Below are 27,502 nucleotides of genomic sequence, written 5' to 3'. Positions count from 1 at the left end.
TTTTAAATGGTTTTGACATTCAGGTTACCAAGTCATTACGAACTGCTGCGAGTGGGAAGTGGGCACTGATGTCCTGTCGTGGAGCAAGCGGACTCTGACGTGCTCACTCAGGACTCTTTAATTGCCTTGCGCTCACATGTCAGGACTTTGAAACTATAATAAGTCAGAAAATGGATATCTGAAATATGCATCGAACATTGACAAGATATCGATGTGACTGTCAAGCAAAATTGGAAGATGATGGCGTGAATGTTGATAGTGGCATCAAATGACTGATTCTGGATGGGGTGAAAAAATAATCTGTTCTAAATAGATGATTAGAAAGTGTGATACTTTTTCAGTGAAGTAAAATGTGATGTATGTTGTGTGATAATTGGAAAATGGACATTTGACAGCAAAAGGGAATACAGTATTATGGAACCACTGAAATGACCTTGTGGATGAACAGCTCTGAATTTTACCAAACCGTAACACCTCCTAAGACACAGGTGTCAAACACAAGGCCCGGGGGCCAGATCCGGCCCGCCAGGTCATTTTATGTGGCCCGCGAAAGCAAATCATGTGTGTCAACGTGCAATAAATAACGTTGAGATTCTACAATAACTTTGTTAGCCTGTTTATACTCACTTGAACAATAATTGAACAAACTATTATACTGGACTGATTTCAAAACTAGTAATCTATTCATTTGTTGTGTACAAGTAATAATTTTGTGGTTTCATTGTCATGAAGGCCCCCCGAAGGAAGACGTAACTCCAAATTGGCCCGCGACTAACATGAATTTGACACCCCTGTCTTAAGATATACAAAATGGTGGCCAACGTTATGCCTGAGATGACATCAACATCGGCATACCTCCTGAGATCCGTTTAGCAAGCATGAAAAAAAGATGACTATCCCCAGCAAGAACTGTAAGCGAAGAATGTGAGAAGATGACCTCACCAACTACCATGAGTCGTGAAGCAGTCCAAGCTCAACCACGTGGGTCCCATTATTTTGACGTTTGCCTCGTAAGTCGTCTACCGAGGCCAAATCGTGCCCCCGAGCTACTTTTTCGTCTTGTAAAAACATGACTGAACAGAAAGCGCATACATGACTCAGTTCTCTTCAAATGCAAAGCAACGTCGCGGTAAAACCAGGCATTCGCAAATCACTTCCATGACCTCAGTCTGCTGATGCTCAGCAAGTCGTTTCGAAGGAAGGGCGCACCCCCCCAGCCCCCCACTATCAAACTTCAAAAGCTCAGCACATAAAGCGATATGCACATTCTTTCTTCGTTTGGCTCCGGGCAGGTTTAAGCGTGCTTCTATTAGCAGGGGTTGTTAAATATCTTGTGGATTAGTAGATGCACACGTTGTGCGCGCCGGGGTGAGTTGGAGCAGTCGCTGTCATGTAATTCGAGTGTCGGCGTGATATTCGGGGGGGGTTGGCTGGAATTGTGACAAGATGGTTTCTTTTGACCTGCACTGAAAAAACACGTGCAGTCCCCATATGTGGGAAAACAAACAAACAAACAAACAAACAGACGTAGCGCATGCCCTCTAGAGGCACTTTGCAAGCATTTGCGAGGCTATCTGGAGTGGAGGGAGACCCAGCGAGTGCTTGTGTTTCTAGCCCTTTGACTGCTGAAGCAAAACCTTGAGGCTTTGACTTATTGATCTGGTACGAGCTTTGCATTGTGAATCAGCGTAGGCCTTCTCTATTGGTTGCTCTCTAGCTGTGAGTGGTCGCCCCTAAACCGTCATAAACTGTTAAATGTAACACCTCATGATTTTTTTTTAAAAATAAATTCTGGACTGCTGCTTTTGGGTTGTTTTTTTTAAATTAATAATTTGAATCAATCTGAAGCTCCGAAACATCGTTGCCGAACCAAATCTCCCTCCTGCTTCACCCATGCTACGCTGCGTTGAACCAAGTGACGCTAAAAGAACATCTGTTTTGCAGCAAACGGTGCTCATTTCCCACACCGACACATCTGTGGTCACGTTGATAATTTCTTGAAAATGTTCTTATTTTGGAAAATAGGAGGAGAAAAAGGTCGATTATATAAAAAAATATATATTTTATATATATTTATTTTAAAGAGAAACTGGGAACTTTGAACTCTCCACCACGGGAATAAGCAGTTGAATGAACTGTCATTCTTTGCGCAAGATTTCCTTCAGTCGCATCAATATTGCGATAAATCAGATTTCTTTCAAATCACGAACGCTCACGGCAAAATTAGCAACATCCTTTTTCGTTAGGCACGCACACAAATCCCTCTTCTGGTTTCTGTTTCTTTTACCCTTTCTTTATCTTGCTCCCCCCCCCCTTTTTTTTTTTTGTCTGTTTCCCTCCACTCGATCTCCCTTGGCCCGGTGTGCCGTACTGCAGTTAATGACGGGGAGTCTGTTGCTGGTGGCTGTCTGCAGATATGAAGCATGCAGGGCCCTTTGATACTGAGGCAAGCAAGCAAGTGCAGTTGACATTAGCAATTCCTCTTCATCACTACTCCTTATTGACTTCTCCCACCCCCCATCCCCCCCTCCTTCTCTCTCAGCCACACACTACAAATAAACACGACACACACACACACATATATATATATTATTACATGCAAAGCTTCATACACGCCTATTGTACTGAGACAAGCAAACGGTAGTTGGTGACAAGGCATAGTTTAAATGTACGGTCGTGAACACTTCCAAATGCACGGCCGAGTTTTGCAGCGATCCCTTCGGGATATCGCTGACAGCGGTAACAGAGTGTAAGTACTTCCATCCATCCTCTCAGAGACTCCCAAAAGGAACAAAAGACCTCTCGTCCGAAGGATGTAAGGGCGATAATAGTGGGCCGGAAGAAAAGAAACACAGCAAGGAGCCGGAACTAATGAACAGGTACATCAAGAGTGGAGGTAGAGACAGGGAAACTGGAAAAAAAAAAAAAAAGAGAGATTGTGTGAGGTAGCGAGCTTCCGTAGGGCAGGTCAGGATCCGGGTGCTTACCGGGGACACAGAAAGGGGAAAAAGGGAAAAGGTGATGACCGGGATGTTTTCCCTTCCCCTCGTTTGTACCCGCGGGGTCATTAGTGTTAATAATTCATGCCGGACATGAAGGAATGGACGCTTGCTCAAGAGGTGGGAGAGGAGGAAAAATAAAAGAGCAGCAACGATGAGTCGAAAAGAAAACTGCAGCTACTTCTCCCCTCCCCTCCGCTCTCCTCGGTGCGCCTATGAGCTGATAAATAATTGAGTGTGCTGAGCAGGGGACTGCATGGATTAGAGGAGCAGAGGGAGCGGGAGGCCTGTTGGAGCCCCAGACAGTGAAATGAGTGCCTGCCTCTTGAATAGAGATTACCTCCTTTCAACTCTTCTTCTCCTTGTACCATTCTTGACCCCCTTCAGTGGTTTTACCTTCAGGACAGAGGTAGGGCGTCCCAACTCTCGGGGAATTTTGGATGAAACCCAATTACGCGCACTTGACTTGAGCTAAGAAGATCAGAGTGGTCAACATGGAGTCCGAAATGAACGCATTCATATTTCGTTCAAACGACAGAAGGATACATTGTGGGTTGAGTTTGAACTCGGATGGAATCTTTCAGATTGGACCAAAAGTACACCAGAACAAAAAAATGCAGCGTTGAATTGACTCAATTTCGTTTGTTTGGTCAGAGGCGGACACAGTAATTGAAGTCAATGAAGGACCAAATGAGAGCTCGACTTCAAGATCACAGCTGTGTTTATAAATCAAGGCTCCGAGATTAGATTTGGCCTAACACTTTTTAATTTTTTTTTCTTTTTTAGTACATGACACCTATGAGCAAACTGTGGGGAAAAAAACAAAACTAAACTGTTTAGTTTAACTAAATGTTTTTTTTTTGTGTGCGTGCGCGTGCCTGGTAATGTTACTATATTTCAGTTGCTACGCTCAAGATGCATTGACGGTAAAACCATTTTCAGACATGTTCATCACATTTAAGAAAGCAGTTGCCCAATATAGGAGGTGGCTCATTCATCCATTCATATCATATGTACTGTGCATGAAAATATGAAACAAAAATTGCATAACGGCTATCATTTGCCAGACTTGCTGTCGACTTGGATGTAAAGTACGGTAACATAGTCGGAGGAAGTGGTCATCAGAAACAAGGTGCGGTTTTATTCCTAAAAATTCTTATATTCTCGTTAGCCAGTAGAATACATGGCTGAGAACATTGGCAGCGGGTGTGCCCACTGGAGGGAAGGCCCTCCTCTGCCACCTGCTGGAGATACACAAGAGCAAGATCAGGGACAGACCGCGAGGGGAGTAAGACAAGAGGAGAGAGGGTAGCAGAAATATAACAAAGCTCTTTTCGTAAATATTTCAACACCATGCCAATAGCACAGACTTTTCGGAAAGGGAAAAGAATCGGGTTCCCCAGGCTGGAAGTTAGCAAATCAATAAATCTGCTTCCCCCATAACTTTTGTGCATTCGGAGCAAGTGTTTTTAGTTGCAGGACGCGCCGTCAGTAGCCTGCTTTCACGTCTCACTGCAGAGCATCTTGACACGCTCCGATTTATCAACGAGAATCAGTAGGCTGGGCTTATTTTATTTCGTTACAGTTGGCCTGCGCTTTTGGAGGAAAATAAATTCGCCCTGAGTGCCACTTGCTTGGTTTGAAAAGAGGCAGTTCAAGTTTAATTGTTTGTTTGATCCATGTGATTTCCATATTGGAAAGCTCATCTTTTCTGACCTTAATAATTAGAAAATACCATTCAGATTAATCGATAAATAACGATTGTTAGTCTGCCTAACGGGCCCATCCAACCCGAGTGAATTTTGAAGAACTCGGGTTGACCGCATGCGGCATCCGGCGCGATCTTTCACCCGAGTGCTTGTAATCCTTCGTCTGGCTATATCACATACCGCGTTTTCCACCGGGTGCTGGCGGCACTTTGGTGCACGTTCTTCTCGCCGCCGCCGCGCTGTAATCTTCACGCCGATAAGGAGATTAAACGGTGAGCAGCAGAGGGGATTTCGAGGATTTCTCCCGTGAGTACAAAGGGATATCAGCGGGGAGGGACGGATATTACCCAAGGTTTTAACACCGCGGACTGTGAGCGAGGGAGCAGCAGCAAAATGGTAAGGGGGGGCGGGGCTAAACGGAGCAAGGCAGTCAGGTGTTATCAGCCAGCAGCCATCATTAGAAGTGTTGACAGAGGAGCCACCGGGGGGGGCGGGGGGAGGAGGTCAGTGAGCCAACGGGTTCTTATCGGGATACGATCACCGCAGCGATGTTCTACATCTCTGACCCAGACCACCATTGAACTGCTTCAAGTGTGAGCCGGTTGCTGATAGGATAAAAAAATAAAATAAACACTCGTGGTTCCACTCAAGACTGAAAAAAAGAAATATCTAAAATTGCCAGCCACAGTTGACGGTAAGTCCAAGGATTCAGGAATGTTCGAGTCCTTAAAAGAGCAGATTTCCTCTCGTCTTTTTATTCATGTCAACTTATTGCTGTTTTTGCCACACACGATATGACGAGTCACCAGAACAGAGACGTACGCATCATGGATCTCATGATTTTAGCATATATTTAATTTTGCCCATCGTCTCTCCGCCTTTGAGGTGGCAAAACATTTGCGGAATGAAATGTTGATATCGTCACTGGGCTGATTCTGTACAATGTGATTAAAGGCCACATTTTTTGTGAAGTGTCCTGTGCACTTTTGTTGTTGTTGTTGTTGTTGGGCTGTATCATTCATCTTTGGGTGTTTGACTGCAAAGGTCAACGTTGTGACAATATAACATATCGTATTGCGTAAGTTGGTGTCTCTGAAGGCGACCTCGTTTTTAACTTGGCTGTTCAATTGAAAAGTTTTTGGGACAATTCTGACATCGACACGAGATGGCTTCATTCGTGCGTCCATCCGTATTCTATGAGAAACAGAGATGTAGACGGAGGAGAAGCACCTGTGGCTCAAGCCAAACTGTGGCCACCATTTTTACTTTCTGGTCTTTAATTTGACAGCTGTGCTCAGGAAAGATCCGGGGCTGGTGTCACCAAAAATGTCTTTGAAATACCAACTCCAAATGAGATTTCCCCATGGAAGTCCTTTCACGCTTCTTTCTCAGCTTCTCCGCCACACTTTCATGTGCTCTTGGAAGGTTTCTTCCACGTGTCATTCACATATTTTGTCATCACGGCCATCTTGCTGTCATTTAAGTCTTCATGAGCTCCTTGTGTTTGGGAATTCATAAAATGAAAGAAAAAAAAATTAACACAGTCGGAGGTTCTGCTGTTTCATTTTCTGGAGGTTTGCCTTGGACTTATTGTGACAGACAAGAATGTTTTCTCCCCCCCACCCACCCACATTGACAATCGAGGTAACGACAAGGGTAGAGGTCAGGTCACACATTGTTCCAAGCGCTTATGACTTCATGCATCATCACCGCCGGGAGCAAATGAAGAATGTGAACTTCCTCCAAGGACGTTTTTGCTGCATTTTTGGGACTGCGTAATTGTTAATAGGTAAGAGTCCTGCGGGCTTGTATCTCATTTTTGTTCTCTCCCATTTGCATTTTTTGGACCCGCACTTATCAAACTCAAGCTTACCCTGAGGGTCAGAGGAAAGCAGCTTTTTTTTTTTTTTAATGTTGTAAATAATTCAAATTTTAAAAGTAATTAAAATGCATGGGGTTTTGAGGGCGAATTCTTCTTCTTTGTCACTATTTCCAGAACTGAGGAGGATTTTTTTACTTGATTTTGCTTTATGTCAGCATTTTGTAGACCACCCCCCCCACCCGCCTATTTTCAGTCGCCACCAAAAATCATACGCACATTCCTACATGTGTCCGCTTCCACTTCAAAAATTATAATTCATATGAATTTTGGTGCTGACGTGTCAATCGAGCAGTCTCCTGAGGTGGGCGGGGCTATCTCTCCGACGCAGGGGCATTTTGAGAGTAGTTATTTATTGACCGATTTCGCCACAACAAATTCTAATTGAAATTGCAAGCTAATTGTATCATTTTTTTGGATTAAAAAATATTCACCAGCAAGAAACGTGCGAAACGAATTGCCCTTTCGACATCTCTTTGAGCGAGCAACCAAATTTCCGCTTGTTTTCGCATCGAAAAATAAATGGGGCTCCAAGACTTTTCCTGCTTGAGTGTTTTGAGGTTGAAAGGCTTCTCTTTTGTTATCACGGCAAATGGCAATGACCCATTTGAGACGCATTTGGGTCTGAGGAGTTGTATTTTCGATTTTCACACCCATTGAAGGACTGGGAAAAGCTCATTAAGAACTTGTTTTGTACCCACACACACACACACACACACACACGAGTGCATGTAAGGGGCAGTGCCGTAAATGAAATAACAGCCCTGTGACATTAATGTTAAAGTATATTGGGCAATTTTAAAGGATTCATAGGGCAGAGCAGGAAACTCTGGCAGGGCAAGAACAAGTTGGAAATAATACTGCTCAGCAACACACACACACACACACACACACACACACACACACACACACACACACCCACACACACACCCACACACACACACACACACACTCACCTGTCCAATACAGTAACTGCACCGTCGCTCACATAAATTACCTTTTTTTTTTTCTTTCTTAAATTCGTTTCCCTTTTTTTCCTCCCTTCCTCCACTCTGTAGGCAAGCCCTTCTCAATCATTCCAACTTTGCCGAGTGTACTAGGTCAACCGGGGAATTGCTTGTTGTTGTTGTTGTTGTCATCTGCAGCGTTCATATTTCTCACTTTGCTTCCAGTACCTATCAACAGTGCACCATGTACGCTGCTCCCTAAAGGTATAACACGGAGGCCCTTTTTTTTTTCTTTCTTTCTTTCTTTCTCCACCGATAAACTTGAAACTTGTCAGTGTGACGAAGATTCAATATTTACTTTGTAGTTGTGAATCCTGTCTTGCTTGCAATCATTTGATCAAGCCTAATAGTCCGCTAACATTCCAAAACCTTTGCATTGTTATTATTTTTTTCTTTGTGATGTCTTTCCAGGCTGTCGTTCGTTGTGAACTGAAATTTACTTTTAAGACACAACGGCAAAACTTGAATTAGTTTACAAGCACACGCAGCCCAAGTTATACATAAGATGTTCTGCAGATTTAAAAATAAATTAAGTGTGTGTGTGTGTGCGCGCGCGCGCCTGTATACGTGTGTTCAAACTGTTTAGAGTAACATTCGTTAATAGCCTTTTTAGTGAATTTCCGATGGACTTGCACAAAAGCTTTCAGGGAAGTGGTGAAAGGGGCGGAGGGAGCAGCCAGAGAGAGAGAGCGCGCGAGCGAAAGGGAGGAAAATGTCTCCATCACAGTAAGGATCCATCCAACGATGGCTTTTCACATGCATCCACTTTCTGCAAAGTTCTTCCATGGCTTTGTCTCGCCAAAACATTCTTTTTGAGGCTCCAGTTTGAATTCATTCAGAGGCTAGAATAAGGTCAAAGGTCAGATCACTTGTTAAAATCCAGTTGGAAGCAAACCTCTGCTTCCAGTTGAGAATCATGATTGTTTTTATCGTATAATGTATTCAGAAGACAAGGCAGGAATGTTTGCACTGGTTGTTGTGGCATCACGTGGCATGCTTCTGATGAGACCGTGAATTGCCCCGGCCAAGGATGTCCTCACAAACTGCCTTGTGGCATCAGGGCTGATCATCGGGTCTGACGATGGGTCTGAGGATCCCGTTGTGGCCTAACAGCAGTCGGGTGCCTCTGGCTAGCGTATGAAGCTGTAGCCGCCTGGAAGTTACAGACAGCATTCTCCACAACGGTCTACAAAATGATGTTCAGTGCGATTGGTGTGAATGTGCTCTAATCTGTGAAGAGAATATGGAAAATTCTTCTAATTCGGGATTTCCTTGGCACATGCCATTTGGGCTGCAAGGCGATGATCAACACTGGCCCAAAAAAGTGTTTCATAGATTATTTCTCTTTTGAAATATTTCATTTGGTGACATCATTTACGACACAAAAACACTTGTCTTTTATCCGCGTGCATTGACTTATGGCCACTATAAATATTCGATGCATGTGCAGAGGGGGAAAAAAAAAAAAACATCAATCCCCTCCTCCCTAAACCGCATTGCTTATTTATTTGGCTTATGTACTCACTTTTGAAGCCTTTTAAAGAGCGAGGAGCTTTATCTGAATGAGAATCTTTATGCGTGCAATGCCGAGAGAAAGAGAAAGAACAGAGTCTTTTTTTTCCCTCTCTCTCTAAATTGTTTGTCTGAGATGATTTTTAGGAAATACAGTATGTTCAGGTAGATATATTTAGTCAATGTCCATCCCTGAAATGCTGCACCACATATCACTTGATGGTCATTGATGCAACCAGGTGTCAGACACCCGAGCCTGGCGACCGAACCAGGTCTGATTTATTCTCAGCTAGCCGTAGACATCGTTAAGGCCTATCTGCAGCGACTGATGGCTGTCTTCTCCCCGTGCCATGCTCAGAAGGATCTGCCCACCAACTTCCATGCAAAACTTCCATCCTCAATGACTATATACCACGTCAGCCCCATGTGCTGTCATCGCTGTCATTTGCTCCATACTCCCATTCACTTTTCAACCTGTCATATCCTTTTGCATAATATAAGCCTTGTCACTCTTTTCCATTGGCTTTTTTTTTTTAGATGGGTCGTTGAAAGGCCTTCATTTGCTCCCAATTCTCGTCTTGCTAGCTTTAGATCAAGCAAGTCCATATTGCATCACCTCTCTCGATTAGATTTTAAAATTATGCTCCTCGTCTATGAGTCACTGACTGGTTTGAGTCCTGAATACAATACAGACTCGGGTCAATTATTAGAACCCAAGTTCCAAAGCAAACTTGGTGAAGCAGCATTTAGCTGTTATGCTGCCTGCAAGATGAAGAAGCAGCCAACAGAAGTGAAGTCAGCCCCCAAATGTAAATGCTTTTAAATCCAGGCTAAAAACCTTTTTTCCCCTTCCATAGCTTTGATAAAGGTCTTCTAAGCATTGAAAATATATTTCACTGTCGTCTTTTTGGAACGCTACATTTTATTTCTGTGCTTTGCTTTCAAATGTCTTCCTATCTTTTGTTGGTAAATGTGTTTGAGTTTAATTATTTATCGCCCACGATCCTGTAGTTGTTGCCATTTTAGTCACTGCAAGTAAGAAAACGGATGAGATGTACAGTATAAATACTCATAAAAATGTGTTGACAGTTGATATGATACCTCATCATAGTGTGAAATGTGAAAACTCTTTGATCTGCAATGTAGCATTGAAACTCGCATCAGCATTATGTTGTCACCGCATCCCCTACCGCTTCACTTTGAGTCAAATAATGCACGTGACATCTATTCAATGACGGGCTTTTAGTCAAAATAATGACCCAATTAGAACTAGTTTCAAATTCATTTGACTTTTCACAAGAACCGGTTACGTTTCCCCTCGCATATAATTACAGTGGAATTAATATCAGCTACAGTAATTGCATTTCAGGACAGAGTTAGGAAAGTAATTCCAATAGGAGGCTAGAGGGAAAATATGATATTTAAACTGGTGCTTCACCGCAATAATTACTCTCATATTTTTGCTTCACTACGATTGCATGTTGGGTACCACATGCCGGGAAAGTGGAAGTGATTGTTTTGATTTATCTATTGAGAAAAATCTTTAACTCAGATGACTGATACTTTAAAAATGTGGCTGATTACGTTCTCTGAATTTGAGACAAACCATTTTAATTCCCTGACCGCATTTGCAGTTACGGTATTTAACTTGTTTTCCAATGTGTATGTGCGTGTATGTGTGTGTGTGTGCGTGTGCGTGTGCGTGTGCGTGCTTTTCATTGCCTCTCCCTTCTCCAGAACCGATAACGCTTGCGAATGTCAAATCCCGCTCCTTCAACCCCCTCGCTCTGTTCACTTATTGCATCATCTAATATTTCAAATAATACAGTGAGCAAATTCCATTGGTAAAAGAGAATCACAGACAAGCGAGAAAAAAGGTCACGCTGTGAGAGGGATTTGTGTTCGCCGGGATCCTTTAATCCGGGAGAATTAGCCGTTTAATAGCAACTCACCGTTTGTAGATTACATGTCCTAGACGCCAGGGAGCTCACATACTCCGACACCTGTGTAAATACCCCCCAATTGTTTCAATTGGGGGGAAAAAAATTGTTGGCCAAGTGGGCGGTATCTCCTCCAAGCTCAGGTCCTGAGGGTTTTGCGCTTTAGCTAGTCCCAGTATTGCGCTATTCTGCATGGAGATGTTGGATGTTGTTCCTGGCATCTGCTGGAGCCCCCAGTGCCCCTGATAATTAGTGGCACCAAAATTGCCTTTACCCTCCGCATTTTGTCTTGTTCTTCCTTCCCATCTTGATATTTATTCAGCTTTGGGATTGCTGCATTTATCATGATCGTCATTTGCTGTTGTTAATCCTACACCACGACCTCAGGCTGGTTGGCTATCACCAGTTTATCGGTCTGGATCTGGAAGTCCCATGTAGTCTGGGCCTGGTTCTTCTCAACCACCTTTGGTGGTGTCTCCCATCTTGATTCTGGGATCTCGATGCCACTCCATCGAGAAAACATGTCAGACACCCCTTTAATTTGTCAGCGGCGTGTCTTTCCCTGACAGTCCATCTGGCTCCTTCTCCTTTCTGAGCTTCTTTTACCTGAAGCATTCACGAAGCAGGTCGTCCCTTTGATCCAGCATCTTGATGTACTCTTGAAGGCCTGTTGTTTCCTCCTGCATAGTGTCCATGACGCTCACGAGTCCACGGCCCCCCTCTTCCCGCTTTGTGTACTGCCTCAGGATGCTGGACTTAGGGCGCAACCCTGCGTGCATTGTCAGGAGCTTTTTTGTCTTGATATTAGTGGCCAGGTCATAATGCCAGCGGGTTATCTGATTAATAACAGAGCATATGTGTTAACGGCCTGGATCTTCCTCTTGTCACTCAGCCTCCTTCGGTATTTGGCTGTGGCCCCCGCCCTTCGAGCTGCCTCCTCGTGGTTGCTATTCGCTTGTGGAATTCCAAGGTATCTGGAGCTGTCCTACACGTCTGTTATGCTGCCTTCAGGTAGTTCATTTCCTTCAGTTGTGATCATCTTCCCTCACCAGGCATTCAGACACACACGTAGTAATTTTGCCAGCGTCACAATTGCAGGCCAGGGGATCAAACAACTGTTATCTCTCCTCATTCTCATGATCATTTTGCAGCAGATGTCAGCTTTGCGTTGGCGCAGGCAGCGATAAGACCCGCAGAGAAAATAGCAATGTGTGTTTTTAATATTCAGCGGTTGGTGATTCATTTACTCCTCTTTACATAATGAGATGCTATCACTGCTTTTTCCCTCAACTTGATGAGGGTGTGAAGACAAATTTCCACCCTTTGATTAGATGTGGTTATAGGATCGACATGCTTGTGTCCCTCTTTCTACGAAGCATGACTAAATCTTTTGCGGAAGCCAAAGAAAAACAAACCGGAGCGCTTGAAGCTCGAATACAGTCTTTTCCAAAATGGATGATCTTCTTTTTAGTCCTGGTCTGGTCAGAAATGTGTACGTTTTCGGTATATAGTCAAAATTGGTGGTGAAGGGAACATTTATTGATGGGATTCATGAAGTTTCTAACGGCACAAATGAGTCGAGAAAAAGAACAAACAGTGAAGAAAGATGCATCGGAATTTTAGAGGCAAGGGAAGAAGATAAATGAGCAGCTGTCACTGGGTGGTGAGAATTTGTATCATTTGAAATGTGCAACCCTCTCCCATGTTTTTCAACTTCATTTAACAGTCGGACAATGTTATCGCCTTGATATTAGTGATTTGACAGACGCAAGGATGAGGATGAAATATAATGTGGTTTATGCTGTCTCCTGGCTTCTAAAATTGTGTCTGTGAATGTGCCTTTATGGCTATAAATCAGCTTTGTTTCGACCGGCAACCCCAAATGTTTTGATAATCATGCATGTATCTAACTTTATGCCATTAATTGCCCGTGAATATTCTCATTCATCCAGATCATTTAAGTCTCGGGGCATTGAATTGATCGTAAATGGACTGATCTGGTTGTCGTATAAGATGTATCTCTGTTAAGGGAGGCCTCTCTGTAAGGCACCTAAACCAACTATCGTTTTGCATTCCAAAAGAAGGACAGCGTTTGTGGTTTGGGGCGTGCCTCCAACTTGATGGATAAATAGTTTGGTTTTCCACCCTGCTGCAGTCCGAACCGAATTTTGGGCCAGTCTTGTTCTTGATAACAAGACCTTTTCATGCCACACAGCCTCTTCAGCATCTGTCCAAACAAAGCGCTGTGTAGCCAAGTTTTTTTTTTCTTTTTTGTTTTTTTGGTGTTATTTGGCAGGATAGTCAGGTGGTATGGTGGGTCTGCATAAACAGTTTTGCGACACAACAGGAGTTTGATAGATACCCTCTGTTGCGCTTTGTATTGAAAAAAAAAGTATTTATTGGAAGTAGGTTGGAAAGGTTGAAGTGGGGACGGGCAGAGAAAAAAAAAAAGAGAGAGTGGGAGTCATTATCCCTTCACCATGTAAGTGTCCGAGGTCTGTGTAAGGTTAGTGTGGTGCAATAAATTCCGGGGATCGGTGAAGTAGGCGGAAAGGAGGCGGGAAGGCTACAGGACACCGCTGACCTGCACCCTACAGCAACACAACTCAGACCCGCTCCATTCGGCCCTCTCAAGCATGAATGTATGATTGCTGCACTTTACAAAAAAAAAAAGGGAGGCGGGAGGCCACGGCGCATATGCTGTATATACAATACCCGAGCCCGACTGACCTTGCGTCATCAAAGGCCCACCTCTGCCTGACTCCATAAAATGAGTGCGGGTAATGCATCGCTACCGGAAGACAGGCAGGGCAAAGGAGCAGAGCAACAGCAACTATTTGCACTGCAGCTCAGCCTGCCACTCGCATCCCCATCACCAGCACCAACCCTGAAAAATGCCAGAATGGATTGTGCCCAAAAATGCTTTGTGAGAGGCCCGCTGACCAGGAAACAGGTCAGAGGAGCAGATGAGAAGCAATACATTTGAGAACCAGTCCCGGGAGCATGCCTCAGTGTATACTGGGGCAGGCGCAGTACCACCCTCACCCAACAGAGAGGCACATAGTCCTACAACAGGCCCCAAGGCCAGTAGGCGCCACGAGGCAGGTGACTAATTTTCGACAAAATACTGCAGTTGTTAATGTCTCACCGTATTTTCTCATACGAGATGTTCCACGGCGCTCTTATTTGATTTATGTCGCCATTGGTTGCTGTCGATAGAATTGCTTTATTTCCAGTTTACTGAGATTTCTTGTTGAGCATCCTTTTCAGTTTTAACCTACAGGCTTTTAGCCACTGATCTAAAAACGCCCTTTCATGGAAACACTGTTCATACTGCGTGGTAGACAACCTTTTATTAATCTTGGTATTTAGAGATTTTAAGCCTTTGTAGATTTTTTTGTTTTGGGGGGAGGTTAGTTTGCTGATTCCAAATTCGCAATCCTTGTTTCTCGATCACATCAGGTTAGAATGATCATAATATAATAACAATAAAAGAAAATGTCAATGAGTCACAAAAAAAGTTGCGACTTTTTATTTTTTGAATCAATGTCAAAATATCTTCTTTTCAGAATAAAGTTCAATCTATTATAACCTGCCCGACATTTGCTTTGTGTACAACAACACGGACAACCCAAACACGGCCATCGAGGTCCCGTCTTTTCCTTTCATATTTATTTAGTTGACAAATTCACACAGTCATGCCAAATGCGCGCTCCACAAGAAGACATGCTCGTCATTCCTGGAGCAGCGTTCACTGCAGACCGGGAGCTTCCGGGGGCAGAGAAGGCTCCCTGAGGTGAGATAGAAATGATGTACACAACCATAATCTTTTGTAATAATAGACCGCGTGCTGCTGCGCATCGCTGTTTTTGGACCAAGCGGAGTGTACATGCTTACTGAGCACCAGAGGCGATTGCTGGAGCCCTGCGTTGTCTCTTGTTAAATATATTTTCATTTTGCAAAACGCTGTACATTTACCAAACAGTTTTGAACGCCGAATTTCCGAGACGCTAGTCTTCGCTGGCAGTCAACGGGCACTAGTGGGAAGGACAAGATGAGAATCTGTCGAAAAATTTGAGCGTCTGAGCAGTCGCAGTTTAACATGCTTACTGAGCACCAGAGGCGATTGCTGGAGCTCTGCGTTGTCTCTTGTTAAATATATAATGGGTTTCAATTTGCAAAACGCTGTACATTTACCAAACAGTTTTGAACGCCGACTTTCCAAGACGCTCGGCTTCGCTGGCAGTCAACGGGCAGTAGTGGGAAGGGCAAGATGAGAATCTGTCGAAAAATGTGAGCGTCGGAGCGGTCGCAGTTTGCCCCCACGTGGTGTGCAATTCTTGCGCTTCAGCTATGAAGTGGGACAATTCCGTTTGGCTCCCCGCTGTGCACGTTGTGTCAAATTTTAATCTGACATCAAAGCAACGTAATGCAATGCAACCTGTCAGCTGGTCGAATTGATCAACAAGCGGAATGTCGAACTAAGTGTGCTAAAAGGCCTTGAAAGCTGACCATAAAACTAATGGGGCTCTCCTGTGTGCATCACTCTTATAGGTTCAATAAAATATACAAATGTTTTCCGGAAAGTCTATTAATCAGGATCAGAATAATGCTTATTGACCAAGTATGTTAAAACACACCCGAGGAATTTGCCACAGGTAGGTGGAGCCATTCCAGTAGTCCTTCAAAAATTTCCCCCGAGACAGACAGAGGTGAATTACTATTTGCCCACTTTTTAATTACTTGTGATTACTATATTACTGTGTTGGAGCAGTCGGGTGGTTTTTCGAGGAGGGGGTGGTCGGCGTTCAGTCCCCTGAGAGGAGGAATTATACATCTGACTGCGGATGAATCAGCACACAGTATGTACAGGAAATGTACGAGTCACACTTGATAGATAATACAGAGCCGCTCAGCTGGGACCCCCCCCCCACCCCCATTTTCTTCTTTCTTATAGCTGCTTATGTTCACTAATTTGGCTGTCTGCCCTCTGGATTCTCCGTTTTCTCTCTTAGCCCTTCCTTCTTGGGTAAATCCATCTGTTCAGTAATTTCCTCTGTAGAATTGCTTTGTTCCCCCAATCACCCCGCTCTCTTATTTACTGAGTGGGGAGCAGGAATGGAAGGAGGTAATGATAGCATGACAAAAAAGGTTTGTTGTTTCTGTGTGCTTCTGCTCGCTACTCTGTATTATCTCCCTCCGGCTCCCTCCCGGGCCTCTGTTTTTTCTCATTATTTCCCAGTAGCACATCCTAGTTTTATCCATTTCAATATCACCCAAAAATAAATAAATAAATAAAACAAAACCAAAAAAAAAATCGGTATTATAATAGTGAAGCCAAATTTTACGTAAAAAGACACACATTAGCTCCAATGATTTTCTTTGACAAAAAGCGCCTTGTTTTTAATGATAAATAATCAAAACATGAGTCCTCCTTGTTCGGAAATATATCGGTGCTAAAAATTTATTTTTTTTTAACTTCCCAATGATGCTTGCCACTGACAGCCCGCCTCTGGGAAACGTAGTTTCCACCCACCCGTCTCGTTTCCCAAGATGCCTCTGGCTTCAGCTTCTATAAATCAGAAACACCCGCTCCATCGAAATGTAAATAGGTGGGTGGTGGGGCACTATAATTCTCTTGGAGATATATTGCTGGCTCTTGCTTGCTTACTTCCGTGCGTGCGTCAGTGTGTGTATTTAAAAAAAAAATAGAAGTCCCCAGGACTCACCTTTTTGGCATTTGCATGTGTAATTATTGAAGCGTTTTGGTGTTGCAGGTGACCGTGTACTGCCTGCGTGCTTTTGCGAGAGTGTGTGTGTGAGGGAGCCGCAAGAAGAGTGAGGACTCGTCTGACAAAAGACGAAGGATAACACGCGATCATGATGAGAAAACACGGAATGGAGCGACGAGTGTCTTTGATGCTGCGTGGTAGCTCTCTCGGTTGAGCAGCCCATGATGGATGTTTCCTGAACGGATTTAGTGAAAATGAAGCCTTAGCTGCAGAATGGTCACTGACAGGACCCTCTGTCCCTGACTGCTCCCCTGCGTGGAGCGCAGGTGTCAGCAAACACCGGATGAAATACTGCCATGTCAGCCCCTCGATTACGCCTCAGCGGAGAGGAAAGAGAAGCAGAAAGAAAAAAAACAGAGGGATGAGGTAGTCCGGATCTGTACAGTATTGATCGTAAATCCTTTCTTCGTTCGGCTCCAAATGACTTGAATACCAAAAAGTGCAAGGAACCGAAACGGGGCAGCCGTTTTATTTCCTGGCGGTCAAACATTTTTTTTCACTGATTTGAGTGCGACTGATGCTTCCAAGTTTATCAGCTCTAATTCTATGCCCAGAGACAACTCTATGCACAAAAATGGATGCGGAAACGACAACCGAAGATCATGATTGAATATTATGACGTGTAAATTTTTGAAATTCTCGACAACGCTGCACGGCGAATCAGTTGGGCATTCAAATCTCGGCGGAGAACGAAGAAATCGCAAAATGTGACGTTTTGTGCCTAATTAGCTGCAGTGTAATGTGACTGAGACAATGAACGTGTCCAGTCATTGAGCAAGTTAATTATTTTAAAAAAATGAAGGCGGAGTTTTGCACAAAGCAAGCTGAAATGTGCAAAGTGGAAATTCTCGGTAGTCGACGGCCTGATTGGGGAAAGGGAGGGAAAACAACGTGCCGCCTCACACTGTGATCAAAGCAGGATCACAAAATAGCGAGGCATGCTCAAAATAAACATTTGAACGCCACCAAAACACAAATGAACATATTTTGATTGTGTCTTTTTTTTTTTTTTTCTTTTTTTAACGCATGTCTTTTGGGGTGTTTTGTAATTCAAATTGACCCTCAGTGCGGCTCAGTCACACCAGAACAGCTACAGACTATGAATTATGCTTGCGTGCGTGCGTGAGTGCGCATTGTGTGTGTGTGTGTGTGTGTGTGTGTGTGTGTCTGTGTCTGTGTCTGTGTGTGTAGTACCTCTCCTTTCAAGCCTGAATTAGCAGTGTCACCTAAATGATCATAATGAGTCACTTTTATAGGGGAAATATCTTCTACCTATTTTAATCAGCACTGGACCCAGCCCCCCCGCCCCCCACACACACACACACACACCGGCTCACAAATATGCAGAGTGCTGCACTGTGAGCAATCCTACGCTAATTACCTTCCAATTAGATTTACTATTATTCCCTAATAACCTGACTGGAGCGGGCTAATCATATGTTTGAGTCATGCTCTAATGCAGTCGGGCCCAGTGTGGGGTCAAACTCAATTTGGTTTAGCGACACGGAAGGAATATGCTCTCTCATTTGCTTCGCCGGCCCACGCTGGGCCAGACCGTAGCGGGCTATAAAAATCAACTTAACGCCAAGCTGTCACTCACTCGCCGCCCGAACCGTAACGTGTCGTTGGAAATGGTTCTTTTCACATATTAGTTTCTCCCCTCTGTCACGTCCTACGCATGAACTCAAATGTCTGATTGTGTTGTATTGTGTGTGTATTTTTTAAGACTGTTATCGCCGTGTATATCGGCATGCATCGCATTCGGTTTCAGATGTTAACGCTGTTCATGGTTGATGTCCTCAAAGAGGGTTACGCTGATGATTTTTATTCTTTGAAAGGATGAAATGCGTCGCAGGAAATATGGCTATTCTGAGGGCCGAAGCAATGCTGATACCTACGCTGGCTGCTGAGGCTGGCAAATAGCTGAGGGTGGAGATTGGAGCCCAGCTGCTTTCCGGGCTGATAGGCAGCCACTCAAGCAAGGGTGTGGATGTCTGGGCTAGGGAGAGACTCCCCGGAGAGGGCCGCGTTTAGCAGCAGATGCTGTTTTGCATTTTATTCAACGGGAGGTTCGGCAGACGGTTGAAGGAGCCAATGAGTTGACAGTGTTTAGTCACAGCGCCTCGGTTGGTGACTTGTATTGACAAAGTGAGGCATGGCCGATCGTGCTGATTTATGACTTCTGAGTAAATCTTTGAAATATCTATATCAGATTCATGTTTGACATGCGCAGTAGCTTCTCTTCAGTGCAATAGATAGGGCCAAGGTGGGACAGACGTCACATTCGACCGTCATGGCTCTTTGTCTGTGGATGTCCGCGTAAAGTATGTCGGCGGGCTCTCTCTATGCATACAGCACGTCTGAATTCCATAGCCAAAATATCCGTCTCAAGCACGGCGAAGCGCTTTGGCCGACTGTCGGAATTGTTTATTTGAATCAGACGTGTACTCGATCACAAAGGCATATCTGTGAGAGAAAAACAGGCACTTTGGGGTCAGCTGCAGGACAACCGTGACACTTGTGAGTTCAGCACGTCAAAGAATGATTGATAATGTTTAGTATCCATATATCAGGTGAAAACAACGTGTTGCGAGTGGCATCGGCGATCGCCCCGCCTCTCATCCAAAATCAGCCGGGGGAGACTTGAGCTCACCGGCGGCCTTAGTGAGCACAAGTGGTGTCCCAAATGAATAAAATAAGTAAAACGGAGGATAACTTGCGGGATGCAAATGAGGATGGTGAGAGAAAGGCACGTTTCGTTCTTGGGGTTCACCTTGCAAAGGACAGCCACCTCGGGCATGAAAGGAGAATGCCGAACGTCGTCACCCTTGTCAAAGTCTTTGGTTCTTTTTCAACAACGGCGGATTTTTTTTTTTTTTTTCTCCTCCTAAGCGCTGCCTCACCTCACCCAGCAGGCACTGGCCGCTTCTCTCAAAGTCACTTCTCCTACCGAGTCAGTCTGGCTGCCAAAAAAAATAAATAAAAAAAATCTTTCTCAGTTTCTCGCTCTCCTTCAATACAGCTTCACAGTCGACCAATGTTAACTTTACCTGCTCTTCCCGACCTCTTTGCTATCATAACCAAATGCAAATTACAAAGCCACCCGAACCCTCGAGGGGACCTTTTTGCCTGCGATGTCCCACCTCATTTTGCACTTCCGATAACAGGCGGATAGGAACGACGGAAAATGATAAATATTTCAATCCCGTCAATCTGACTTTGACTTTGAAGCCTCAATGTCGCCAAGCCTTTTCAAGTTTACACCAGAATCGGGTAATGCTGCGAGAAAACATGCGGCGTATTCATAAAACATATATGACACCAACATCTGCTGCTAAGCCGCATTTCCATTTATTTTTTTTTTAGGTGTCGCAGCTGAGCGAGTTGATGTTTTGTTGTTTTATGGTTTATCAAAGGAGAAAGACGGACGGGGGTTATCGTTTGCATTATTTTACATCAAGGGGTGACGAGAGATGCTGTATGCTGTACTTTACATTTTACACCGGGCAACCTCATCAGCATGCCGGCAGGCTCCCGTCGGATCTGACATATTGCGTAAATAGCAATAAATTGCATTCGAGGTTACAAAGTAATTGATGACAGTTTATTGAACAAGCAGAGGACAGGAAGTCAAATGTCCATTAAATCTGCACCACATAAAATGTTGATCTAAAAAAAAAAAATATGCTGAGACTAAATCAATTTAATTTATGCATCTCCCAAATAAAAAACAAATAACTTGGCAAAAGCATTGCCCCTCGTGTGGAAAAAGCCCGACTCTAAATTTAGCAATGGATTGATCGTTGTCATTTGAAGTTTTTGCTCAGTTATGTTATTGGTCCTCATATCCAGCTTTCATAAAATGCAAATGAGACGATTGCCCAGCTCTCGGTGTATAAAGAGAAAACGGTGGAATTGAAAGGTCAGATTTCCTTCCGATTCCTTGCGGCGTTTCTATGACATTCTTACACCTCGTTTACTCTCTGTTCTTTGTCTCTCTTCGAATCTGGTGTAACAAAACGAGACGATTGTGAATGAGACACGTGACACGATGCTGCTGTTGTGTTGTGTCTTGGCTGAGAAGTGAACTGAAAATTTGAAATTGACCGTTGGTGTTGAGTGTGTATGAGTCTTTGTCAAGATGTGCCCTGTGATTGGCTGGCGACCAGTCATGGGTGTACCCAGCCAAAGTCCAACCGCTGATGATGTCGTGGTACACGCGCCTGACTTGTGACTTGCAGGCAGCGTGGGATCGGTTCCCACCCACGGTGTGGGCATGAATGGTTGTTTATCTCTCGATGTGCGCTGTGACTGACTGGCGACCAGTCCGGGGTGTAGTTTACCGGGATAGAGCGTGGAGGGATGACCTGTCAACCGAGTTACGGCGAGCGCTTCGATCTTGGGCGAGTGCGGCCGAGTTCATCGGTCCTTCTCGTGCACCGCCCAGCGACTCGAGGTCACACCCGATGACTCGTGTTCGTGTGTGGAATGAAAATAAGAAACAGAGATTTATAGCATCGTGTTGCATATTGACATTTATCTGTTGATCTGATCTTCCAACCCTGCCGTTTTGGGCCTCGGGGTCATTTCAGTGCAGTGTGATAATTGGCGCTGGCTTCTACCAGAGCAGTTTTCCAGATGCTGCATAGTATTTATGAAAGTGCTTGAGACACAGGCTGGTAAATGTTTCAAGTAAAAGGACAGCCAACTGCTCACTATCGCTGGAGTGGCCAAAGGGAAAATATCAGCTGCTGCGGAAACAAAAGCGTGGACTTTTTTTTTTTTTTTTGTGGGCATGGGGCATGGACTTTGAGGTTCCCACCGTGTCACACAGTCGAAATCCTCAAAGGTTTTTCCAGAATGGTGAAGTCACAGCGTCACAGTACTTTTCATAGGGTGGGATTCTGGATGGGAGAGAGCAACTTCTCAATTCAGTCATCAATTATTACTTGGAGCCTTGCCTCTGGCCTCCTGACAAGACTGACAAACAAAAGCCGTTCCGTAGCATCGCAAGTTTCGACGCGGCCAGAAATGCGGCGAATAATCTCATGAGTGTAACTTGCAAAAAAGTCATCCAGAAAGTTTAGATGTCGAGTTCATTTTTTTTTTTTTTTTCGATTACAAAACAAGTCGAAGCCCATTCGATGGGTATATTGACGAGTCCCTCTTCCGGCCACCCATGAATGAAATTAATTTCACGTCGTGTGCCTGTTTGTAAAATTTTTGGGGGGGGTATAAGTAGAAGAGAGGTCATGCTCTGTGAAAGGTGACAACCCCTACTGTGGCGATAATAAAATGTCGGTCTTTGGATTTGAACAGTAATGGCTATTAAAGTGGAAAATGCACTTTTTCAGCAAAGCATAAAACCGGAGCATGCCACATTAATTATTAAAGCATATTAAAAAAAAAAAAAAAAAAAACTTTGTCGATCCTTTAGGACGGTGCATAGTCAACTCTTTATTTTTCCCGTTTTCCAGGTCAGTAAGCCATATATTCACCTGGTGGGACTTATTTTTGTTCGACGCGACTCCTGCTGGTTTTAGTAGCGGAGGCCCGCTTGGTGGCAGCCAGTTAACGCCGAAAGCAGAAGCACTTAAAAACGGCTGCGTGCAAATGAAGAGCCGTCGGAAAGATAACCGGTGAGTCGCTGCTGCGCAAGGACTGTGTGTGCTTTTCGAGTATCATCATCAAATTTTTTTAGTCCTTTTAGCGTTTCGTTCTTTTAAAGAAAAGGGTGAAGCATCACCGTATTGCGTTTGACCGTGATGGACTGCTCATTTTATAATTGAGGGTTTGTCCAAACTCTCACCAAAAGTCAAAAGAAAGTACAAGAGTGGGTTGGATATTGTATGGGTGTGTGAACTACAAACCTAATCAAACCTCAACAAGCTAGACTAACTGATATTTTTGTGGGGAAAAAAAAAGATTTGTAAGATGAAAATTGACCTCATGCCTTTTCAAAGTCAGTGCACGTCTTCCCTGAGGATTTTGCTTGAACCCTGTCCGGAGCTCTCAGGGTGTTCCGGTTTTCCCGGATTTTTCCGATCTGCTATTGGGTACCCCCTGTTTTTCACTTTTTGCTTTTCGCCGTAACATCATGAGCATCGAAATAGCGATATGGGCGAGTATAACCCAAAACCGGTTGCCATACAAACAAGTCTTCCTGCCCGGAGCTCAGTTTCCACAGCATGCTTCAATTTATCGACTTCAAACCCAGGCGTTTACAAACCCAGCTTGGTGGCATCTTTCCGCTTGAACTGCCTGCTAAGAATGCTTTGCGGCCAACTGTTTATTGTCGCAGCATCAGAGTGCAGCCCATTGAATACGCGGGGCCGCCTCTCCTCCCCGCATCGTGCATCCCTGTGGCAAGAGGTCGCGGCTTCCCAATGAGCAGGGCTCAGCGCCGGTCGCGCTCTTTGAATGGCGTTCTTGCGAATCACACTCGCCAAAGGCAACGTGCAAGACAGCGAAGATTTTTCATTCCTTTGCCACTGTTTGGGATCTTTTTTTGCTCAACGGGTTGGTACAGGCAGTTTTCAGGGTTTAGTTTGTTGTTTTTTTTTCGGGCCACAAGAAAAACCGTCAAACGTTTTTGCGACCTTGAGCGAGCTCTGACAAAAAGTCAATATCTGCCACCCTCGCACACCGATTTTCACGATGATGCTATTACGTTGAAAGTTTCAATCACCAAATGCATAAAACCTCACAAGACCATTTTACGAATCCTACGACCAAACTATGGCCCGGGGGCTATTTGTGGTCCGCCATCAATTTTTAAGCGGTCCTCGACATACTAAAAATGACATTGCAACTCAATGAATCGGTCATTTAGAATCAGTGCTCAAATTAAAAAAAAATTAAATTCATTATTTCCTGAAAACTAGCCATATACTACATACACAAATATACTGCAATGTGCAATCGACTTGGAGTTCTGCTGCTCGATGTTGATGAAACAATTGATTGGTTTCGTGCTAAACGTGAGCGTGTGAAAATCCGAGGAGTGCCGCGGATCTGCATTGCTCTTATTTTTTTTTCCCCCCTCCATCATCCGATCATCCCCGCCTGGCTTGTGCGGGTTGTTTCCCCCCCCCCCTCCTCCTCGTCTCCTCGACACAGGAGGTGCGTAAAAGACAGCTGCCGTGCGAAACAAAATCATTTTGCCTGTGTCGTGGCGCACCAATCAACACGCCGAACATCAAATTATGGATAAACTATTGCTTGCTTTCACCGAGGTCCCACAGGTGGACGTAACGTTAGATTGGAGGAGGGCGAGAGAGTGAGTGGAGGATGTGCATCCTACCACGATATATCTCATTATTCAGCCATTAGCTCTTTTCTTTCTGGGGAAATGCCTCGCTTAAAGGAAAATATCCTCCACACAACTGAGCTATAAATTAAATTAAGCCGTTGCATTAGCGCTGTAATGTGTGCATGCGTGCGGACGGGCGTGTGTGTGTGGGTGTGTGTCTGTGTGAATTGCTCTCATTCATAATTATCTCAGAAAGGCCTTCATTTCGAGAGATGTTCTGCCACGTTGCCAGAATTGTTCAAGGGGGGGAAAAAAAAGAAGGAAAATTTAAGCGATCCTTTTTTTTTTTTTTTTTGCAGCCGGCTGCAACGCGCTCTTGTAGCGTTGAGATCATGTTAATCCGGTTGTAACTAAAGTGATTTACAGAAGCAAGAAGGTATTTAGGATCAAACGCCATTGAGCATTTCATAGACGCCGCTTCCTTTTTCTGCACTCATACGCAGTGCGCTCAGTTCAAATTAGAAAAGCGGGATGTGCAACGTCATCCGGAAACTTAGCAATAAAAATTGACTTTGATTGTGTGGGATTTATTATTGATCCGGCACAATGGCGTCAACTACCGAGCTGCAACCGCGACTGATTCAGGCCCAACTGGAGTGTATGTAAAGAACAAAGCACATGACATCATCTGCTGGAAGGAAAGTTGAGGCACTCGGCCGGTGCTGACCTCCCAATATGGCAACTTTTGCCATCGTAATTCTACTATTGAGCCTTATTCTGATCAGACACTGCACTGGATTTAAACCAGGAGTACAAATTTTCCCTACACCTGGATATGTAGTCAGATCTAAATATGACAGACACCCACGTACACACTCTGCATCTCAACCCCCTCCAAACCCTCCCCTATGCCATCATCTTTTCTCCAATCTCCTTCCCTTAAGGACCTCCCAAGCCTACTTTGCCCCGCCCCTTCCCCCCCAACTTCCCTCCCCTCCTCCTGTCTTCTGCTTCTCTGTGTTTCTCTTCTCTGTCTCAGCCTCCCTCCCTTCCCCATTTGCATGCCCCGGCTCCTCCACCCCTTTTCTCAAAGTAAACAGAGGAGAGAAGACGAGAAGCCGAAGCATCACTTTTGCTCGCACTTCCCCACGACTTTCCCTCCCCCTCCCCCCATCCCGCCCCATGAAAACACTTTTTTTTTTTTTTTTTTGACGCGGCACTCTCCATCGCTCGGAGTTTCATCCGCGCGCGTGTGTGGGCATCCCTCGTCTGCATCCGCCCAAAGTAGTAAGAGTCTGCCCGCGCATCGCTACCGCTGAAAGAAAGCGAGCTCGAAGGGAGGGGGGTGGGAAAAGAAGTAGCGAGAGAGGTTGAGAGGTGAGAGGCTAGACAGAGTGGTGCATCTGTAGAAACAAAAAAAAAAGAAAGGTGGAAATCGAGTCTGTCTCTATGAGTAAGGTGTCCCGTCTTCACATGCTGTGCTCTATGGCAAACTCTGGCTGCGTGCTGCTGTCCGGGACCGGGATGTTACCCCATTCTCTGCAATGCCCTCCTGCCTTCCTCTATCTGCCCCAGGTAGGAATCACCCAGAGCGCTCACACCCACTTGGAATTTGCATCCTCCATGTTTTCGTGCCACCGCACCGTGATGCTTTCGTCTTTTATTCAACTTTTGTTTCACTTCATAAACACTCCACACGCGCCCCAAAACAAAACTTTGTGTGTCTATTTTGCTCGTAAATGCTCTTGTCAACATTATGCCACACGGGGTCGACGACGAATGATGACGTGAATCGGATGAAAACGATGCAATTTAGTGGCTGATCCAAACCGGTGTTGTTTTTGACTTTGGGGGGTTGTTTTCATACTTTGCGCGTCTCTTGTAGCTCACTCTCAACTTCATGACAGTGGGTGTGTGCGTGCATGTGTGTTGTTGTGTGAGTGAGTGAGGAAAAATGACGGCGAGAAAAAGAGGCCGGGTGTGTGTGTGTGTGTGTGTGTGTGTGTGTGTGTGTGTGTGTGTGTGTTGGAGCATGTGTGAGTGTTCAGTGGGCAGCGGGACAGTGACAGATGTCGGCTCCAAACTGAATTAGACAATAGACCCAAATGACTACTGGCGCACTTCTTGAAGTAGCCCCACTCAGATGGCTGTGTTTCTATTAACTCTGCCTCATTTCCTCAGTTATCACTCTGCGGGCTTCGCTCAGTTTGCCTCTACTGTAAAAGTATTTCAATTGACTCTCCATTGGTCAATTACCGGGCCGCATCTCAGCCTCTTGAGTGTGTGTCTGCGTGGATGTTTTTTTTTTTTTTTTAGCTGCTGGCACATGTGCACTAGTGGCAGTCATCCCACAACCCCATTCCCCCCCCCACCCCCCTCCAGACAGTTTGTTATTGCAGGCATATAAAATATGATCAGACTGGAGAGAGATGCCATATAAAATATGATCGGGCTGCAGTGAGCTAACCTGCCACGTCCAGCCTCCAAATAGCTGCCACACATCACCTTTACGGGACGGCGCGGAACCACCAGCCGGCTGGCGGCACCCACATAGGCACACAAACGGGGGTTCCACGCGCACATAACTCACCCAACGCGCACCAGCTGGGACGCCTGCACGCATGCACACGCACGCACAAACTTAAACCCCTCAGCTCTCTGTGAGGACACACGCACAACGAGTCCTCCGGGAAACGGTCTGTTCGTCCCTCGCTGTGTGTGTTCATTTATTTGCTTTACAGCAGATTCTTACATTTTTTTTTCCTTGACTTTTGCAAACGGCTTCTCCTCAGATGAGATGATGAGAAGACTTTGCGCCATGTTCAAGAAAAGCTGCGCTTTGCTCAGTGGTTTGTTTTTGTTTTCGATGAAGCCGTCAAAATGGTCTTTCTCGATATGACTTTTTTTTTTTTTCATGTGAAATTTGAATGCGATAGACGGCTTGCAATTTGCACAGCGGGGTGGGGGTGGGTGGGGGTGGAGAACCGCAATAAGAAGAGATGCCAAGCTTTTGACTCGGTGTGATGTGTATTTGCTTCCAAGCAGGATCCCACGCTTCATGTGCCCTCTCCTCATCTATCCATCCGTTCGCCGACAACGCGGATCACAGCTAAACATCCGTGCACTCTAAAACATTCATCTCCTCCCTGTCTGCGTATTGAATTTCCATTCTCTCTCTCTCTTCTCTTTGTATTGCGCTCTCGCTCTCTTTTCCCAAGGCGACGGCTTGGGTAGGAAAAAAAAAAAAAGTCCTCGTAAGTCAATACGATGTGCTAAATCTGCTTGTGCAAGCTCCCTTGCTCTCCCCAGGGAGGGAGGGAAGGAGTTGTTGAAGGGATGAATCTTTACCAAGGCGCACCTAATAGTTAAACACTTCCTTTGTGGTGGGCAGAACAGACCGAGTAATGTGGTG

General features: G+C 44.8%; 1 protein-coding gene across 12 annotated transcripts in view; it reads left to right on the top strand.

Moving 5' to 3' along the window:
* Positions 1–27,502, top strand: part of rbfox3a (RNA binding fox-1 homolog 3a) — a 239,756-nt gene that overhangs the window by 134,585 nt on the left and 77,669 nt on the right. The window contains exon 1 of one of the 12 annotated variants that reach the window (XM_019865685.1): positions 25,156–25,665. The exons of the other annotated variants lie outside the window; for them this stretch is intronic. Within the exon in view, the coding sequence (XP_019721244.1) occupies positions 25,540–25,665 (126 nt within the window). The 5' untranslated portion in view covers positions 25,156–25,539. Of the gene's footprint in view, positions 1–25,155; positions 25,666–27,502 lie in introns of those variants that run through there. 12 annotated transcript variants of the gene reach the window in all.

This window comes from Hippocampus comes, unplaced genomic scaffold (genome assembly GCF_001891065.2).
Source record: "Hippocampus comes isolate QL1 unplaced genomic scaffold, H_comes_QL1_v1.1 scaffold58, whole genome shotgun sequence".
Lineage (NCBI taxonomy): Eukaryota > Metazoa > Chordata > Actinopteri > Syngnathiformes > Syngnathidae > Hippocampus > Hippocampus comes.
Note: the sequence above shows the minus strand (reverse complement) of the source record. Positions and strands in the feature narration are given on the sequence as shown.